Source organism: Lepidochelys kempii, chromosome 20 (assembly GCF_965140285.1).
Source record: "Lepidochelys kempii isolate rLepKem1 chromosome 20, rLepKem1.hap1, whole genome shotgun sequence".
Classification (NCBI taxonomy): domain Eukaryota; kingdom Metazoa; phylum Chordata; order Testudines; family Cheloniidae; genus Lepidochelys; species Lepidochelys kempii.
In genome coordinates, this window is record NC_136399.1 from 3484528 (window position 1) to 3504749 (window position 20222).

Here is a 20222-nt window from a genome sequence, read left to right on the forward strand (position 1 = left end):
TGGGCTCCCCGCCGGGGCATGCGCAGGGCCAGTCCCCCCAGCCCACAAGGAGACACCCCCGTTCGCCGCGTCTCCCAGCCTGGCCTGGGCAATTTGCTGAATTCCCTTTAAATAACCCAGCCGAGGGGCCAGTTTAACCGGGGATCTGGGCTGTTCACCTCCCCTCTGTCTCCCACGCCGCTGGAGGGGACGTTTTTTAATGCGTCGCCTTGAGAGCGAGATTCAATTTCATCTTGGCCTCGTCAGGCTCTTTCCCGCGGCCCCCCCCCCCCCCCATCGTCACATCCCCGCTTGGCTCGGTGCGGCCCTTCGTTCTCTCCTTCGTTCGGGGGTTCACGAGTCACCTGGGCCCGGATCTTTGCCTCTGGCCTCCCCCCCGCTTCAGCTTCTCTGGCTTCTCATTTGCGCCCCTTTCCCAGGGCTGGCGGGGGGGGGGGGGGAGATTTCTCTCTCCCCGAGCCCCGAAGCGCGTCGCCCCGCAGATGAGCGAGAGCGAAGGGAAGGCAGGAGACGCACGTCAGGGAGAAAGAGCCAAAAGGGAAAGACCAAACCCCGGGCCATGAAATATTTATTAGCCGGGGTGCGTCGGGCGCGTTCATAAAACAGCCGCGTCGGAATATTTGATCTGGCTGCGTGGTTAGCGGGGTCCGGCGGGGCGGGGAAGGGAGACGGGCGATGGATGGCGGGTGGGCTGCCGGAGTTTCCGCGGCGGGGAGGCAGGTGGCCCGCTTGGGCATCCACGTGCCGGCGGCTGTGGGCCTGCGTGAGAGACTCCAGCGGCTGCCCCAGCGTTTGCGGGCGCGGATGGTACAGCTCTACTACTGCTCCCAGCCGAGGGAGTCGCTCCTCAAGCCACGTGGCGGAGGGCAGCTGGGCTGGGGCAGCTCCCCACTGCACAGGTGGTACTGCGGGGCAAGTCTGGCACCCAGATCCCACCCACGGCATCTCTGTCAATGGGGCAGGGGCCTGGCCTAACAGGGTGATGCTGGTGCCCCCTAGAGGGGAAAGGCCCCATGCCCCATTCCCCAGCCCCCCAAGCCAACCAGCCCCCTGCCCTAGGGGCAGATGGGACCCGGTGCCCCTAGAGGGGAAAGGCCCCATGCCCCATTCCCCAGCCCCCCAAGCCAACCAGCCCCCTGGGGCAGATGGGAGCCGGTGCCCCTAGAGGGGAAAGGCCCCATGCCCCATTCCCCAGCCCCCCAAGCCAGCCAGCCCCCAGGGCAGAGCCGGTGCCCCTAGAGGGGAAAGGCCCCGTGTCCGTTCCCCGACTCCCTTCTGTGCCCTGACCGTGCTGCAGACATTAATGGGAGGGGGGGGAACGGACACAAAACTGCATCAGCGAATTTGCCTCTTGCAGCCGGAGCCCCGCTGCTGGGGGCGGGGGGGACCGGGGGCCGCGTTACCCTCCCAGCCTGGGATGTGGGGCCGGCAGCTGGCAAGGAGCAGCGAGTGGAGAGGAGTTGGCAGAGCTGGCATCTGCCAGCGTCCGTGGGGGGCACCGAACAGCCGGCCTGGGCCATGGGCTGCGTCTTTCAAACGCCTTTGAGCTCGGTGGGGGCCCGGGCCGGTGGGGGGCAGCGGGCTCCTGGGGGCTGGGCTCTCGTCGGCCGGACTCCGTGGGACCTCCGGGGCGGGGTTGGGGGGGCTGGACTCTGTCCTGCAGTGGGGTCAAGTGTGGATCTCTGCCCCCCGTCTCTGCCCCTCATCTCCCCCATCTCTGCCCCTGTCTGCCCAGCACCCCCTAGCCTCCCATTCCTGCTCTGCAGCCCCACTCCCCCCGCCCCCCCCCCACCTGACACCGTCTCTCTCGACCTTCAGCCGTCTGGCCAGCTCCACCGGGCTCCATTTGTTCCAAGCTCCTTCAGCCGTCCCTGGCAGCGGGGGGGGGGGGGCTGCCAGTTCATTAACGATGGGCTCCTTCGTTTCCCTTCCTCAGCCTCCCACCCGCCCCCTGGTGCTGTCACCCCCAGCAGGGGGCTGCGGGCTCGGGGCCAAGGCACCCCCCCCGGCTGTCACTTCTCTGGCAATGTGGGGGGCTAATTAACTATCCCCGCTCCCCCCCGGTTCCCTTCCCCCGGCCGAGGCCCCGTTTCTGCAGCGCTGCCGGACCTGGGCCGTTCCCCCGTGGCACCGAGGGGCTCCTGGCGGGTCGGGGAAGGGGGGAGCTGTCCCAATCCCTGTATCCCCCCCAGCTCTGCCGGTGCCCCTCACTCCCGACCCGCAGCCCGGACTCCTCTAGACCCTCCCTCTGCAGTCACCTTTCCAGGGCCTGTCACTCACCAGCCCCCCCCCATGCCCTCCCCCCATCTCAGCCCTGCACTTGTCAGGGCCTGACAGATGCACCTGGCTCCGCTCGTTAGAACCGGCTCCGTGCTTCCCCCCCCCCGGCCAAGATTAATGGGACCTGTCACCAGCCCCTTGTTTGCCGCTCACCTCTGGAAACCCCTGGCCTGGCTGGGTCTGCGCGGGGGGGGCCCACTGGGGAGTGTCGCTCACAAGTGCCAATTAATCTCTGCGTGCTAACGAAGGCAGGGCCAGCTGACATGGGGGCCCCGGCAGGCCGGGCAGTGCCAGGTGCTGCACAGACCCCCCCCCCGCCCCCAGCCTCAGGCAGGTGCAGAGTCCCCCCCCCGGTGGGGCTGCCCCCCCCAACCCCAATAGACAAGTCAAACTGGGCCTAGGGCCCTGAATTCCCCTGGGGGGAGGAGCAGGGGCTGTGGGGTGTTTAAGCTCCAGGCTGTTGCCCCCAGGTATTTGCAGAGTGGGGCCCTTCCCACCCCCGCGCTGCCCCCCCGATCGATGGTGCTGGTGGGCTGCCAACCCTGCCCTGCTTTGGGATACCCAGTGCCGGCGGGGGGGGGGAGGCTGAGCAGGGAGATGGCAAAGCTGCAGGGAGAGAGGCCAGTGCTGGGAACCAGGCGGGGGGAGACCTCGGGAAAGGGGGCGACGTGCCAGCACCCCAGAGATCAGCACAAACTTGACACCTTCCTGAAATGACTGTCCCTCACTCCCAACCCACAGCCCCCTGTGTCCCAGCCTCTATCTCCCCCCCGCCCCACAGATCTGCCGGTGCCCCTCACTCCCGACCCACAGCCCCCTGTTATCCCAGCCTCTGTCTCCCCCCACAGATCTGCCGGTGCCCCTCACTCCTGACCCGCAGCCCCCTGTGTCCCAGCCTCTATCTCCCCCCCACCCCACAGATCTGCTGGTGCCCCTCACTCCCGACCCACAGCCCCCTGTTATCCCAGCCTCTATCTCCCCCCCTACCCTGCAGATCTGCCGGTGCCCCTCACTCCTGACCCGCAGCCCTCAGCTAGCCCAGCCCTGTGGCGGGGGCCGAACTAGCTTTAACTGCCCCTTTATCTGGGGTGGGGGCGGTGGGAAGGTCTTTCCCCTGCTCCCCGCTGCCTCCCGCACATGGATCATTTGCCCCCAGCTGCCCCTTTATCCCCCCCCTCCCCGACTGCTGGTGAGTCCGCGGCAGAGAGTCCCGGGTACCCAGCCCCGCGGAAGGTGCAGCTGGGGGTGGGGGGGGATCACGGGCAGCGTCTCGGGCGGGCTCATTTCCTGGTAATTTCCTGCACCGCACAGGAGGCCACCCCTTCCCCTGCTGACAGGATTCGAGGGGGGCGGGGGGGCAATGAATATGTATGAGCAGCAGGATTAATAACCGCGGGCAGGCACTGGGCTGGGCGGCAGATGGGAGATAACGGGGCGGGGGGGGGGCAGGTGATTGACATGACCGCCGTGGTTCCCTTCCCCCCCTTCTCTCTCGATTCTCCCCCCCCGAGGTCTCACTCTTTCCTGGGGGCCCCCCCTTGTCCCCCCACCTCCTGCCCACGCTGGGGCTCCGGCTCCTGGCAGCTCAGACACCCGGCTTTGAAGCTGCATTGGAGTATAGATAAGGCTGATCTTGTTCAGAGAGAGAGAGATTGGGGGGGGGGGGCAGGCAGCTGGGGAGGGGGAAGGGCTGGCCCAGGTGCGGTGGAGGGGGACCTGGATCAGACCCAGCTCCCCGAGCAGGGCAGGGCCCCGTGTCCCACTCCCCATTCCCGGCTTGGTGCCAGGGAGGAGCCAGGCGTTGGGCCGAGCCGTGAATTGAGGGCTGGTGCCATCTGTCCCGTCATGGGAGTGGGGGGTGTTGAAGGCCCCGGGGAACGGCAGCATCTCTGGGCTGGGCCCCGGCGTGTGGCCGGGGGTGGGGGCTGCTCGGATCCCCTACCTGGGGCAGGCTGGGTGAGGACCCATCGCATCCCGTCAGACCTCCGGGCCCTGCCAGGTGGGAGCAGCTCGCCCTGTGCCCCCGAGGGGCCGCCCGCCAGGAAGGCCACTGGCTTCTCCCAGGTGCCAGGCCCCCCCGCGCTGCCAGGCCCAGGCGCTGTCTCCGCCGGCTCACCCCGCGGCTGCCCCCACCTGCCCCCCCCACCCTCCCCGGCCAGGTACAGGAACGGAGTAACCAAGGACCAGGCCAGTTAGCCCCCACAACCAGCACCCCTAGTTCCTGGGTTTCAAACCCCCCGGGGCCTGGGAGCTGGACTGAGACCTGACAAACTCACTCCATCTGTGTCACTAGATTCGCCCCCGGCCAGCTTCCATTCAGCCTGGGAGTATGTTAGTTTCCCAGGACAACCCGGTCCCGAACCTACACGCAGCCCCCCCGATCTTCCCACACCGGCTCCTCAGTCCCCCGCCTCCGAACTGTCCCCCCCCCCCACATTGTTTGCCTGGGAAACCAGGTCGTCTGGAGCTGAGCATAAAAACCTGCCACCGACGGCAGCGCCGGGAAGTGACAGTGATTGACGAGGCTGGGCCGCGCCGTGATCAAAAGCCACCGGAGCGCAGCTGAGACACGCCGGGTGGAGACCAGCCGCAGAGGGGGGGGCGGGGGGGTGATAAATGGAGAGACAGCTCAGAGAAACTGCAGCCAGCGCGGGCCGGGATTTGGGGGGATAAGTAGGTAGAGTGGAGGGATGGGGGCTGGGTAAGAGGTGGAAGATGAGCCACGTGCTGAGTAGCCCCGCCGGAGACAGGGCCTGATCTCGCAGGCGAATGGAGACCGGTAGCTCTCTGGGCAGGGATGCGTGTCCAGCACCTGGCACCATCCCTTTCTGGCATCTTCTAGGGGACACAGTGCAATGCACGTACCGACAGCCCCCTTCACTTCCTGTCCCAAACTGCCGGGCTGTTTGCTCTTAGCCAGCGGCCGTGTTCCACCCCAGAGGGGGCTGCATTTCGGCAGTGAACTGGCGTGGGGTTTGCTGGGTACGGCTCATATGTAACCCCTTTCAGCAGCAGTTTGGTAGGGCCGAAGGAGCTTAGAAACAGCCAATTAACCACAGGTGAATAGAACCCAGGAGTCCTGACTCCCAGCCTCCCCCTCCCACCCATTCGCCCCTTCTCGGAAGCCAGGTGTGCGGCCAGGACTCCTGGGTTCCATTCCCAGCCCTGGAAGGGAGGAGCGAAGTCGAGGGGTGGCAGCAGGGCAGAAGAGGGAGGTGGTGTGTGTCAGGACTCCTGGGTTCTTGCCTCGCCTTGGGGGAAATTCCCCGCTGGCTGCGTGCCTCAGTTTCCCTGTGACGACGCAGGGAGTGGTATGCCCCAGCCCCGCTGAGAGTGTGTGTGTGTGGGGGGGGGGAATGAATATTTGCATGGTGTCCGGAGTCCCTGGGACAAGAGCCGCCGCCCAGCGAAGGGCGGGGGCTCATCGCTGGGGCCTCTCCAGGGGCAGCTTGTTCCAAGGGCCCCCCGGAACTTAAGGGAAGCTGGGGGCGCGGTGTGTTCCAGCGACCCTGCCCGGTGTCTCCCCGTGCACCCACTGCGCTCGGCCCTGTCATTTCAGCTGCAGATCAGAGGCTCCGTATAATACAATTAGGCTTCCCAGGCAGGCGGCACTGGGCTTCCCCCCCAGCCCCGCCCTCCCACCTGCATTTCAATGGGGCTTGGCTGCCAGCGTGGGTGCCAAGGAACTGCCAGGCGCCCGTTTCCTGTAGTTAGAAACTGCCTGAAAACTTCCCTGCACAGTGGGTGCCTGGGTCACCCGGGCACAGCGCCCCGGGTCTGCTTCCCCCCGGGGGACGGGCGGGGGACCTGGGAACATGGCTGTGCTTTGGGGGCAGGAAACCTCGGGGAAAGAGGAAGGCCGGAAACAGCAGGGCTCACAGCAGAATCGCCCCCGAGCCGGGGCTGGGTTAGTGCCCATGGCCTTGCCCCAAGGATGGGCTTGGCCTGGATATCCCCAGCCTGCCTTGGCCCAGGCTGGTAAATTGCCTGTTGCATTTAGTCCTCGCCTGTGCGGCTCCGTTAATGAGGATCCCTGCCTGGTCCCTGTACCTGTGAATTACACCCGCAGCAGCCTGTCTCCAGCATGTCCCCACCTCTGCCGCTCAGCCGTGTGTGTGTGTGCTGTGGGGGTAGTGAAAACACACTGCCGCGGGAGGAAAGGGGGGATGCTCAAAGGTGAATGCGTGTGTGTTTGTGTGTGAGCGTGCGAGAGCATGCGTGCAGGTGCTCACGTGAGCCTCGTGGGCTCTGGCGCGCCGGCGTTTCGATGCTACCATAAAACCAGCCACAGCAGCCCCTCGGTTCACCCGGAGCTCCCTCCCCGGGGCTCTGGCGCGGCGGTTGGGGCCGGAGAGCGTTCGTGCCGGGCCTGGCGCTCGTGAGGGACCCGGGCCCGGTTCTGAGGGACCCTCCGAGGCCTTGGCACTGAGCCTGCTGACTCGGGGAGTTTGGCAGGGTTTGGGGTGGGCAGGGCAGGGCTGTGTTGGAGAGTGAGAGACAGGGGGTGGGGACACAATGGTTGGGGGGCAGGGCTGTGCTGGGAGTGGAACTGGGGGCACAGGGGATTGGGGGCAGGGCCATGCTGGGGAGCGGGGCGCAGAGGATCGGGGGCAGGGCTGGGGGCACAGGGACTTGGGGGTCAGGACTGTGCTGGGAGGTGGGGCTGTGCTGACTTGCTGCCCCCTGCTCTCTGCCCCCCACAGGTGGTCTGCGTGGAGGGCCACATGACCAAAACCCTGGGCTACCTGGAGCTGGGCACCTCGGGGCTCCTCAAGACCCTCCCGTCCGGCGCCTTGAAGCCTCCGCCCCTGCCCCCGGCCCGCTGTTCTCCGGGGAGCCCTCAAAGGCCAAGGCCGGTGCCCTGACCCCCTGGGCCTGGCCTAGGAACCAGACGGGTGCCGAGCCCCCGGGCCAACGCAAGCCCTTGCTCAAGACGGGCCGGGCCCGGAAGATCTTCGGCTGGGGCGACTTCTACTTCAACATCAAGACGCTCAAGTTCAGCCTGCTGGTGACGGGCAAGATCGTGGACCACGTCAACGGCACCTTCAGCGTCTACTTCCGGCACAACTCCTCCAGCCTGGGCAACGTCTCCGTCAGCATCGTGCCCCCGGGCAAGGTGGTGGAGTTCGATGTGCTGGGGCCCCCGCCGGCCACCGAGCCCCAGCAGGCCACCCTGCCCGAGGCCAAGGAGCCCAGGGCCTTCAACTGCCACGTGGAGTACGAGAAGACCAACCGGGCCCGGAAGAACAAGCCCTGCCTCTACGACCCGGCCAAGGTGTGCTTCACCGAGCACACGCAGAGCCACGCCGCCTGGCTGTGCGCCAAGCCCTTCAAGGTCATCTGCATCTTCGTCTCCTTCTGCAGCTTTGACTACAAGCTGGTGCAGAAGGTCTGCCCCGATTACAACTTCCAGCACGACCGCCCCTACTTCGGCTGAACCCCCTCCCGGCCCCCCAGAATAAAAACCCAGCTCCCACAGCGTCCAGGGGGCGGGGAAGGACCCTGCCTCGCCCTGGTGGGGCTGGTAGATGGGCTTCTCCCAGCCGCCTGGAGGGGGTGCCGTGGAACGGGCGCGGGGGACGCTGTGCGGCCGCCCCCACCCCGGGCTGTGGCGAGCCCCTGTGGGGATCTGTGGACCGGACTCTTTGCTCCATCAGCTACGGTCCTCCGGAACCGCTCGGGACCCGGCCAGACCGGGCTGACGCAGCCGGATCCCCTTGGACCGCGGTGGAAGGACGGGCGGGGGGAGATGTGAGCAGCGCAGCCGGAGCCGGTGGCCCCATCCCTGCTGGGCAATGGGGGACGAGGGCCAGGGGCTGCACAGGGCGACCGAGTGACACGTATCCAGAGGTGCAAATCGGCACGGGGGTGTGTGTGTGCATCTGCGTGTGTAAATGTATCTGGGATATTGGTGTGTGTGTGTCTGTGTGTAAATGTATCCGTGATATTGTGGGGGGAGGATGTCAGGTGTTGGGTGCAGTGTGATTCGTGGGTGTGCGTGTGTAAATGTACCAGTGATATGGGGGTGCTGGCTGGCGTGTGATTGGTGGGGGTGTGCGTGTGTAAATGTATCCGTGATATTGGGGGTGTTGTCGGGGGTGTCAGGTGTTGGCTGGAGTGTGATTTGTGGGTATGCATGTCTGTGTGTAAATGTATCCGGGATATCGGGGAGTGCGTGTGTAAATGTATCCGTGATGTGGGGGGGTTAGCTGGTGTGTGATTGGCAGAGGCATGCGTGTGTAAATGTATCAGTGATGTGGGGGGGGTGTACGGATTGATGGCTCGGGGCCCAGCGCAGACAGGTACCTTTGCCAGCCATCGCCTGGGGCGAGCCAACCCGCCCTTCTGGCTCCTCCTTGGGGGGCTGGGGCTGTGGTGAGAGCTGCCTGCTGCCGGCCCTCCCGGCTCTGACCCCAGCGGGCTGCGTGGCTGAGCCAGGAGCCGGCCCCGGGGATGATGGGGCGATGCCTGCCCAGCGCTGCACCCCTGGGTCCAGCCCGGCTGCAAGCGGGTGCCGCTCTCCCTTCGCTCCCCTGGAGCCATGCCCACCCCTGCCCCCTGCGCAGGGGAGGGAGCACGTTATTCGGGAGGGGACCAGGGCCTCCCCCCATTTTCTTTCTCCCCATGTGCCCCTGCCCAGCCCTGCCCAACTGCACCCCGCCCCTTGCAGGCCGCGGGGTCGCCCCAGTGCTGCGGGACGGAAGCCGTGCGGGGGGGGGCCTCCTGCCTGCTCCCCTTTCCAGCCCCAGGCTCTCCCCTTGCTCAGGGACCCCCCCTAGACCCTGCAGGGCTGGGAAGGAGCCGACCGAGGGCATGGGCGAGGGGGAAGGCAGATCATGGCCGATTCCCACGCACGGCTAAGGTGGCAAAGGGCGACAGAGACTCCAGCAGAGAGAGTGTGAAGTAAGACCATGGGGGGGGGGGTTGGGTGTGTCGCACATCTGTGCACTGGTGTGAGTTTGCATCCTTTGTGGCTGTGCGTGCACCTGTGGCCTGCGTGGTGTGCGGCTGTGCACCGGTGAGTGCCTGGATGTGGATCCGCGGGGTGGTCACACGCTTGTGCGTGTCTCCCTGCAGCGGGCTTGGTTTCGCAGCCCTGGCACGGAGGGAGGGGGCCCAGCCTGGCTCCCCGAGACGTGCCCTGGATCTCAGCACGAGCCTTCCCTGCTTCCCCCCCACATCTGCAGTGCATCCTGCCCAGCCCCCAGCCACGGGCGTGGTGCCCGCCGTGGGGGCAGGCAGGGCCCCTCCAGACAGAGCCCCCCCAGCTGTCGATCGCTCGTCACCGCGCCGTCAGGAGCTATAAAATGGTGCATTTGAGTGAAGAAGTAGGTGCCATGGGGTTGGGGGGCCAGGACGAGCTGGGATCACCCCCCCGGGCTGAGCTGTGCACTGGGTCGGGGTCACAGTCACCCCCCCGTGCTCCGGACAGCACCCCTCCGGCTCAGTCCCCCCCCCCCCCGTTGCTCCGGACAGCACCCCTCCGGCTCAGTCCCCCCCCCCCCCCGTGCTCCGGACAGCACCCCTCCGGCTCAGTCCCCCCCCCCCCCCCCGTGCTCCGGGCAGCACCCCTCCGGCTCAGTCCCCCCGGCCCCGTGCTCCGGGCAGCACCCCCCCGGCTCAGTCCCCCCCCGCCCCCGTGCTCCGGGCAGCACCCCCCCGGCTCAGTCCCCCCCGCCACCGGTGCTCCGGACAGCACCCCTCCGGCTCAGTCCCCCCCCCCGGTGCTCGCTGGACAGCACCCCTCCGGCTCAGCCCCCCCCCCCCGTGCTCCGGGCAGCACCCCTCCGGCTCAGTCCCCCCCCCCCGTGCTCCGGGCAGCACCCCCCCCGGCTCAGTCCCCCCCCCCCCGCCGTGCTCCGGGCAGCACCCCCCCGGCTCAGTCCCCCCCCCCCGTGCCTCCGGACAGCACCCCCCCGGCTCAGTCCCCCCCCCCCGTGCTCCGGGCAGCACCCGCCCGGCTCAGTCCCCCCCCCCGTGCTCCGGGCAGCACCCCCCCGGCTCAGTCCCCCCCCCGTGCTCCGGGCAGCACCCCTCCGGCTCAGTCCCCCCCCCCACCCCCACGGGCTGAGATTTCTTCATATTTTTGTAACAAAATAAACTCGAGGGGAAAATGTGATTAAAAAAAGCGAATGAAACAAAAACTCCGGGTGTGGAGAGTGATCGCTGCCGGCCCCCACCCCAGTGCATGAGTGTGATTGACAGCTCCTGCCCCCCCCTCCTGGAGTGTGATTGGCAGCCCCAGCCCCACCCAGTGAGTATGATTGACAGCTCCCTTATCGAATGTGATTGCCAGCCTCCCTCCCCTATCGAATATGATTAGCAGCCCCCTGCCCCCCATCGAATGTGATTGACAGCTCCTGCCCGCCCCTCCTGGAGTGTGATTGGCAGCCCCAGCCCCTCCAGCGAGTATGATTGGCAGCTCCCCAATCAAATGTGATTGGCAGCCCCCTAGCGCCCCCATTGGGCAGCTCCCAGTCACACTGGAAGCGGGAGAGGGCTGGGCCGGTGCTTGGAAAGCGGGGGGTGGCTCTGGAGACATCGGGGATGTTGTGGGAAGAATTGGGGCCCCAAGGGCAGGGTGGGGTATTTCCTTCCTGACCCCAATGCCCGCGAGCCCTGAAGCCTGAGGATGGATCAGCTGGAATGACTGGCAAGGGCAGCGCCTGGGCCCAGCGGCAAAGAGACGCCCGTCCGTGCCAGCGTGGGAGCTGTCCCCCCGGGGCACGGGGTTTGATGAATTGCCGCATAGGCTGCGGAGCTGGAGAGGATGTCGGGAGCAGGCCTGTGACAAGCGAGCCGGCTGCACCCTGCCAGCTCGCGGCACCTGATGGATGGGCACGCTGGGCCCTGGGATCTCCCCGCCCCCGAAATCCAATGATTGATTCTCCTTAGCTCAGCCATCCTCTACTTTGTAGCCTGGCTCCCCAGTGCAGAACGGCCGGGGGGGGGGGGGGGGGGAGCGGGGAGTGTCTTCTGTCTTCTCCTTAGCATTAAACGCCTGCAACCGGTGCCTGGAAAGACCCAGCATGGGGTGGGGGGAGCTCTTGGTCCCTGCAGTCCCTGTCGACTCCAACTGGGCTGCGGAAGGGAATGTTGGGTAGATGGATCTGAGTTAGGACTTCAGGGGAGGGGAAGCGATCAAGAGGAAAGGGGCCCCCCCATAGAAGCCCAGATGAAGCCATGTGGGGTTTCTGGGTGAATTTAGAGGATTGTGTGTAGTTATTTAGCTGGTTTTCCAATAGATTCAAAGGGGAAACTGAGGCACAGAGCCAGGCTGGGCCTTGTCTAATGCTACCTAGCCAGAGAGTGGCAGGGTTGGGGCTAGAACCCTGGTGTCCTGGCTCCCAGCCCCCGCCCCAGTCCACTGGACCGCCATTTCCCTTCCAGAGCTGGGGCTAGAATCCAGGAGTCCTGGGTCCCAGACCCCACTCCCAACACTAGACCAAGCTGCCTCTTGGAGTAGGTTGGTGCAGACACCAGTCTGGTCTGTCCACACTGCCTGCTCGTGGAGCTGAGGGGGGAGGTTGGATGGGGCCCTGCCTGACCTGCCAGCCCATGGATGCTGCCCCCCTGGGCGGGTGAGGGGGAATGGGCCACACACCCATTGTCTGTGTTATGACCCTACCTGTCCCTGTGCTGGATCCTCCTAGTGCCTAGATCGACCAGTGGCAGTTAGGCGCCTAAATGCCTCTGAGCATCTGGGTTTAGGAGCCTACTGCAGCAGCTGGCCGGGATTTGGTGCCAGGCAGGATCCAACCCCGTCCTCATTTGCCATCCTCGTTTGCACCCACAGCAGCAGTACGCTGGCTAGGGAGACCTCTGCGTAGGGGTAGATTCTAAGGGGACCCCCCCAACAATTACTCCATATCTTCGGCAGACCCTGGGGAGAGCCTGGATCCCCACTTCCCCAGGGACCCCCCACCCTCCCAGGATAAACTGGCAGCCTCCTCCCGGGCACTGGGCTGGGGGTTCATCAGGCGCTGTCCCCAGCCGTGCAGGAGGTACGATGTGCCATGCGAAATCGATCTCACCTGCTTCCCCCCATTAATTCCCCGGGCCCAGATGTCTGAGGGTCATTGCTGCTTAATTAGATTTAATTTCATTAGAGCTTCCAGCAAAGCCAGATGCCAGGGACCGGGGGAGGGAAGACCAGGTGAGGGGGAATGTCTAGAGGTTAGAGCAATATGGGTGGGGGACAGGACAGCCGGGTCCTGGACTGACTCTGGGAAGGGAGTGGACTCTAGTTGGCTTTGACAGGGGTGGCTGGGAGCCAGGACTCCTGGGTTCCATCCCAGCTGTGGCAGGGGAGTGGGGGCCGAGTGGTTAGAGCAAGGGTTCTAGTAACAGATCTGCCACTGAGTGACTTTGGAGGGGCAGGGCACATTCTTCGATGGGAGAAAGGTCTTGGCTCGGGCCTAACTTCCTAGGGTGAGAGACTTGCTACCACCCACCGAAATGCAGCCACCTCTGGAGTGGGCTGCGACAAGCTGGTTCATAACCACACAGCAAAGCTGCGCAGGGATCGCTCACCCAGCACTGAAACGCAGCCACCTTTGGGGATGGGTGCTGGAAGTGAGTAACAGTCGCACAGCAATGCCGTGCCGGGACGGCTCAACTAGTTTGGGAATGCAGCTGCCTCTGGAGTGGAGCACGGCAGCTATTTGAGGACACACAGCAACGCTCCGGGATAGTGTCGTGAAGAGTACGGCACGCCAAGCTGACAACACAGGACATATGTAGGGCAGCAGCCCATGGGGCTGGGGCTAACACCCTGACACTTGCAGAGCGTGCGCCGGGCTCTGTAATGGCTGCAAGCCGTCGGGATGCAAACGTGTGCCCACTAGGTCACGCTGCACCACTGAGCCCTGCGGCACAGGGTGCCAGGGGCTGCCCGCAGCGTCTCTGCCCTGCTCTGCCATCCACCCAGCTGTGCGGCTGCAGCTCCCAGGCCCCTTTGCTGCCAGAGCCCGGCTCCCTTTGCCCGCGGGTCCCGCCGGCTCCCTACGGCCTGTTCTGCCAGCCATCAAAGGGAAGAAGCTGTTGGAGGCTGCATGGGGGGAAGGTCCCTTTGATGCTGCATCACTGGGGCCAGGCTGCAGCATGCACTGGGGATAACTGGCCAGAATCTCTGGGCTCGCCAACCTCTGGGCCTGGCACTGGGGCTCCCTCTCACTCTCTGTCTGCGCAGAGCCCTGGCACAGCAGGCCCTTGGCCTGGGCCGGGCCCTCCCTGTAATGCACACCCTTCAGAAATGTGGCAGGACGCAGGGGTGTGTGTGAACCAGCTGCTGGGCTTCACCCCAGAGGTGGCTGCATGTCAGCACTGGGGGAGCAATCGCTGGCAGCATTGCTGGGCCACGGTTCACACTGGCGGACAAAGCCCCTGCCCTCCCCCACCCCTCCCAAGAGCTTCCCATCTAAATGGCCCCGAGCCTGCAAACACATGGGACTAAACTCACGGGAGGACCCCCCCACAACTACCCCTCCCCCTATACACAATTACCCCTCCTCCCCACACACAATTACCCCTCCCCCCCACAACTGCCCCCCACACACCTACCCCATCCACACAACTGCCCCTCCCCCCCACAACTGCCCCTCTCCCTATACACAATTACCCTCCTCCCCTCAACTGCCCGTCCCACCCCACAACTACCCCCCACACCTACCCCCATCCACACAACTGCCCCTCCCCCCCACAACTGCCCCTCTCCCTATACACAATTACCCCTCCTCCCCTCAACTGCCCGTCCCACCCACAACTACCCCCCCACACCTACCCCCATCCACACAACTGCCCCTCCCCCCCACAACTGCCCCTCTCCCTATACACAATTACCCCTTCTCCCACAACTGCCCATCCCGCCCCACAACTACCCCCCACCTACCCCCATCCACACAACTGCCCATCCCTCCCCACAACTACCCCCCCACACACCTACCCCATCCACACAACTACCCCTCCCCCCACAACTGCCCCTCTCCCTATACACAATTACCCCTCCTCCCACAACTGCCCGGTCCCTCCCCACAACTACCCCCCCACACACCTACCCCCATCCACACAACTGCCCCTCCCCCCCACAACTGCCCCTCTCCCTATACACAATTACCCCTCCTCCCTCAACTGCCCGTCCCACCCCACAACTACCCCCCCACACCTACCCCATCCACACAACTGCCCCCTCCCCCCCACAACTGCCCCTCTCCCTATACACAATTACCCCTCCTCCCACAACTGCCCGTCCCGCCCCACAACTACCCCCCCACACACCTACCCCCATCCACACAACTGCCCCTCCCCCACACAACTGCCCCTCTCCCTATACACAATTACCCCTCCCCCCCACAACTGCCCCCCCACACACCTACCCCCATCCACACAACTGCCCCTCCCCCCCACAACTGCCCCTCCCCCGGAAGTGTCCCGCTTTGTCACACTTGCTCGCTGGTCCCGCTACGGCCCCAGGCTCCCCCTCCGGCTCCCTTAGGCTGCGGTAGGTGCCACTTATTTGCAAACATGCAAATCAGCTCATTAACCACTTTGCATGAACGATCAGGGGGGCGGGGCGCGCGCGCTGGCCCGGGCGAACTACATCCCCCAGGATGCACCGGGAGCGGCGGGGTCACGTGTTTCCCGTCGCTCGGGCCCCGCCCCCGCGGAGCAGCGCCCGGGGACTCGCCACCTGCCCCGCGCCGCCTGCAGCATGTTCCCGCGCTGCCTGGCCCGGGTGAGTGGGGGGCGCCGGGGGCTGAGACCCCCCTTGCGCGTGCACGTGGGCAGGGGGCTGGTGCTGGGGGGTGGGGTGATGTGTTTTGCAAAATAGCTCGGTCCCCGTCCCCCCCCCCAGCCCCAGATGCGCCCCCGCCCCCCCCGCAGGCCACGTGCCCCTGGCCGGGGCCCTTTGCAGAGCGCCGTGCCCCCCCCTTTGTGCAGTGCGAATATGGGGGTGCTCCTTTCCCCCCACGCCCTGCCCCTGCTGAGTCCCGACCCAGTGCGACTTCATGGCAGGCTCAGCCCCGCGGGTCCCCGCCTTCTGCTTCCAGGCGCCCCATAGAAGCCCTTGTCCCTGGGGGGCCGGGGAGAGAGACGGGGGGGTCATGCCCCCGCCAGGCTCGCAGGCGGAGCTGGGTCCCTCGCCGGCCCTGTGATGGGTCGCTCCGCTTTGCTCATTATGGGTGCATTGGTGGGCCCTGCCCGGCTGTTCGCGGGGGGGTGGGGGGGGCCAGTGCCAGGCTCGGGCCAGAGCCATCCTCCGCTCTCCACCTGCTTGCTCCGCTGACTGCCCGGGCTGCTCCCTGACATCTGCCCCAGTGCAGCGGGGAACAGTGGCCTGGGGCCAGACCTCGGCGCCGGAGCAAAGTCTCCTTGGCATGAGTTTCGTCCCCAGTCGATACTTACTGCTGGCCCCTTTGAACTGAGTCAATAGGGCACAGCGGCCTCTCGCCTCCCTGCCGCTTTTCTCTTGCTATGTTTAACTAGTTGCAAGGGGGGGAGAAGAGAGAAAGAAAGGGGGGGAGAAGTGCCCCTCGCCCACGGTTGCCAGCAAGCTTAACTCTGAAGAGTTGGGACCAGCTCCCTCGTCACGGGGCAGCCAGAGCCGCTTGCCCCATGAACTTGCAAAAGTTTCTTCTGACTTGACTGTGTTTTATTGTTTGGGGAAACTTGCACATGGCGGGGCTTTCAAGCAGCTGATGCAAGGGCAGTGACCTGGTTGCATCATGCCTGGATTTGAGGCCTAGTGCTTGGGGCAGAAGGGATACAGCAGAACCTGGCCAGTCAGCCCCACGGCTCCTTGGAACCCGGAGGACGCAATCAGGCAGCCCAGAGACCGCAAAAGAGCCAATACAGTGCAAGCTGCGTTAAAACATCAGCCACGACAAAATCAAGGGAAAGGGTTTTAAAAAGAGCTGGGGCAGGGTAAGGAGCCAGTTTCTGTGCTTGTTCCTTTTTTTAAAAAAAAGCAGCATTTTCCTTCTGCCCAGTCAAGTTTCGAAGCTGTATAAAGTCATTGCTCAGCTGCAAAACTTTTCAAAGACCTGGACAGTTTTGTTCGCAGGCCCAGTCAGCCGCCGTTCCCGAGGTCCTGCTGCGTTCGGGTCTGGCCCCGGGAGCGGGAAGCGAGCTCCTGCTCTCGGTTGGCCCCTCGGCGCCGTGACGAGGCTCCGGCGGGTGCCTGGGAAGGGGAGAATTGGACAACGGTGGCGGGCTCCCTAGCCCCGAACGCCGCTCGGCCTGGCGGTTTCGGGAGCAAGGACTTGTTGTCTTCCCCCCGGGAGTGGTTTGGAGCCGTGGTGGCCCCGATCCTGCGGGTCGGTCTGTGCGGATCCAGTCGGGGCTCCAAGAGACTCCCCGGCAAATATCTCGCTCCGCAGTTTCTTTCTCTTGGCTGTGTGGTCTGTAAAGGTCACGGTCTGGGTTGTGGTGGTGTCTGGGAGCCCCAGGCCTGGGCCAGGACCCCGTTTGCCCCAAAGAGCCAGCAGGTCCGATCTGGGGTCTACACCCTGGCACAGGGGTCTCCCGGGGAGCTGGCTGGCTGGCCCCTCGCGGGCAGAGTCTGTAGCTCTTGGGGCTGAGGGCCTGGAGGGTCAAGAGGGGGGTGAGGATCGGCGGCAGCGGGAGGGGGGGGGGAAGTGATGCACCAGCAACAGGGGGGCGCTTTCTCCCAGCATGGATTTGGGGGTGGGTGGAGCCTAGGAGTTCAGGGAGAAAACTGGGGGAGGAGCCCAGGGGCAAACTGGCCTGTTGGGTTAGTGCAGGGAAGACCACTCTTTTGGGTGGGAGGGGGGACATGGGGCAGCCTTGGGCGGGGCAGTGCAAGTGGGGAGTCTGATTGGGGCTGGGGGGCAGAGATGGGTCTCCAGGAGCTGCTTGCTCGTGTGACACGTGAGTGAGCCATGGCAGGAAGTGGGGGGGGGGGGCGCGTGGGCACACAAAGGACAGGCTCCAGCCCCCACCCCATCCTGTGCATGCAGATGTGCTCCCCCCCACCCACCGTACCATCGCACCCGAGCCTGTGCACACCAAGCTCGCTCTGCTCCCCCCTCCCCCTGGTTTGCACGCTCACATGCGCTCTCGCACGTCTGCAGTCTCTCCTCCCGCCCCCGCCCCCCCCGAATTTTGGCGCTGTTTCCGCTGCTTTCATCCAATTTTCCAGCTGTGGCCCAAGGAGGACCCCGCCTGGGTCATGTGACTCGTGTGGTCCCCTGGCTTCCTGCGTCAGCCTGGGCTCCTCACCCCCCATGTGGCTGCCCCCTCTCCCCAGACGGGGTGATCGGTCCCCTGCACAAGGGTCCAGCCGTTCCCGCGCTCCCAGGCCTCCGGGAAACGCCTCCTCCGGCCCCACAAATGAACCAAAGAAGGAAGGAAGTTATCCCCTCGCCCACCCCCAAGCCTTCTTCCCCCCCCTCCCCAGCCAGAGCTGCCCATGCTCACCCGTGACCCCCTGTTGGAGGAAGAGGGCTGCACCCCACAAGTGATGGGGTGGTTGGGGGTTCCTTTCCCCCCCCCCCGTTACTGTCTGGTCAGTGGTTAGAGCAGGGGGGCTGGGAGCCAGGACTCCTGGGTTCTATTTCTGACTCCCCACGTGTGCCATGAGGATATCGGGGTGTTCTGTGGCTGTGTATCCCCAAAGGTACCAGAGATGAGGTGCCCGGGTGACACGGGGGTGCAGGCTGGGGTGTGTGTGGGGGGTGTTGGTGGTTACGCCCCTCTCTGGTGATGTGACGCTCCCCCTTCCCGTCGCCAGGCTCTGAAGAGATGCTGGCAGCTGAACACGCCCGGGCCTGCGGGCCCAGCACAGCCGTGCGGCTGCAGCTGGGGAGGTGCCCGGCTGGACGGGGCAGGAGAGCCTGGCGGAGAGCGACCCCGAGATGTGGGAGCTGGTGCAGAAGGAGAAGGATCGGCAGTGTCGGGGCTTGGAGCTCATTGCCTCGGAGGTGGGGGTGGGGGCGGGGGCTCCTGGGGGGGCTGCAGTGGGGGAAGAGGGGCAGGAAGAAGGGAGTTTGTGGGGGCTGCGGGGGGGAGGGAGCAGCCCCTCTTGAGGCCCAGAGGTGGGGGCTGCGTTGCCCTGAGGGGGCCCCCCTTGCCTTAGATTCCTCCCAAGGACCTGCTGGAGCCCTGCCTCCCCCCCCAGCTGCTTTCTAGCCGTCAGGTGGGGCAGTGTTTGAGACCGACCCTGCGTTGCCCTTCAGGTTCCTGGTTGAGGCTGGGCTGGAGGGGCCCCGCGCTGGCCCCCCACTCCAGGCTGTCTCACCCCCATCACCCTGGCTTCGCTCTCTGCCCCCCAGAATTTCTGCAGCCAAGCCGCGCTGGAGGCCCTGGGCTCCTGCCTAAACAACAAGTACTCGGAGGCTACCCCGGCAAGAGGTATGGGGGGTCGGGGGGGCACCCTGTGGGGGCTGGATCTGGCCAGGCCAGAGAACGAACGTGGGGAAGCCACACATGGACCCTGGGGGCCCAGGTCTCCTTGGCAGTCGTGGGGGGGGCACAACTCTCCCCTCCCCTCCCCAGTGGTAACTTACTGTGTGGGGGCCGTCTGGCACTGGGGGGAGGGGCGGGAGCTGTGTTTTTGGGGTGATCATGTCCGCTTCCTCCAGGACCTCTGGCAGCCTTGAGGGTGGGGGTGATGGCACTGGGTTCCCCTTCTTCTGGGTACCAGGGGGCAGGGAGGCCCCAAGGGGGTGATGGGCCCCAGGTTCCCCTCCTTGCGGGTACTGGGGGGGCACAGAGGCCCCAAGGGGGTGATGGGCCCTGGGTTCCCTCCAGGGGGCCCATGGGGTGGGGGGGAAGAGGCTGCTTTGGGTGTCTGAGCCCTGGTGCCCTCCTCGCAGGTACTATGGGGGGGGCCGAGGTGGTGGACCAGATCGAGCTGCTATGCCAGCAGCGGGCACTGGAGGCCTTCGACCTGGACCCTGCCCTCTGGGGGGTGAATGTCCAGCCCTACTCCGGGTCGCCCGCCAACTTTGCCGCCTACACGGCCCTGCTGCAGCCCCACGACCGCATCATGGGCCTGGACCTGCCGGACGGCGGCCAGTACGTCCCCCCTGTGGGCAGTGGGGGCGGGGGGGGAGGGAGCAGGGCCCTGGGGGGGTGCTGAGCCTGGGGGGCGGGAGGGGGGCAGGGTCTGGCTGAGAGGCCCCAGGAATTGGGGGGGAGGGGGGAGTGCTGGCGTGGGGTCTGGGGGCTACAGGCAGAGACCAGCTGGGGGTGAGGGGGGCGCCTGTCTGGGGGGGGAGATCGCCCCTGGGCGGGGGCCCTGCCAGGAGGGGACCCTTCTGGGGAGCCAGCCCGGGCGGAGGGGTGGGTCGTGTCCAGCCTCCGGGTTGGGCTGTGGCTCTGGCCTGACGCCGTCCGTCCGTCTCTCCCACAGCCTGACCCACGGGTACATGTCGGACGTCAAGCGCATCTCGGCCACCTCCATCTTCTTCGAGTCCATGCCCTATAAACTCAACGTGAGTGGGGGGCAGCGTGCGTGCAGGGTGCTTGCGGGGGGGGGTAACATGCATTCACAGGGAGGGGGGTCCCAGTCCCTTGCTCCTGGGGACCCCCCCAGGGGCTGGGCCAGGAGGTTTCTGCTGCTCTGGCGGCATTGGGGACCCTCGACTCAGGTGTATTGGGGGGAAGGGAGCCTGGAGTGTCTGTGTTGTCCCCCCCCCCCCATTGCCCCTGCCCCTCGGAGCCCCCCCAGCTCTCACGCCCTGCCTGCCGGGGCTGGTGCCTGGGCCAAGCCGTGTGCACCCCCGTCGGACCCCCTCTGCCCCTCCCTGTGCCCTGGGGCTGGCCTGACACCCCCCTCTCAGCTCCCACCCAACCCTGTATAAGCTCTACCCCACCCCTAGCAGCATGGCCCCCGCAAGGGAATTCACGGGGGAGGGGGGGTCGCTCTCCAGCTGTGACCCCCCCTCCCCCGCAGCCAGCCACACTCTGAGATAGCGCGT

General features: G+C 65.8%; 2 protein-coding genes across 2 annotated transcripts in view; both read left to right on the forward strand.

Annotated features, from left to right (window-relative positions):
* Positions 1-675: 675 nt before the first annotated feature.
* NXPH4 (neurexophilin 4) lies at positions 676-8287 on the forward strand. The gene is given in 3 exon segments (XM_073319200.2): positions 676-807; positions 6984-7101; positions 7104-8287. Coding segments are annotated over 3 exon segments (864 nt in total). The 3' UTR covers positions 7718-8287.
* Positions 8288-14906: 6619 nt separating this feature from the next.
* Positions 14907-20222, forward strand: part of SHMT2 (serine hydroxymethyltransferase 2) — an 8875-nt gene continuing 3559 nt past the window's right edge. Inside the window, 6 exon segments of the mRNA XM_078849551.1 lie at positions 14907-15013; positions 18032-18061; positions 18063-18221; positions 18573-18651; positions 19116-19317; positions 19655-19839. Coding sequence (XP_078705677.1) covers positions 14990-15013; positions 18032-18061; positions 18063-18221; positions 18573-18651; positions 19116-19317; positions 19655-19839 — 679 coding nt within the window. The 5' untranslated portion in view covers positions 14907-14989.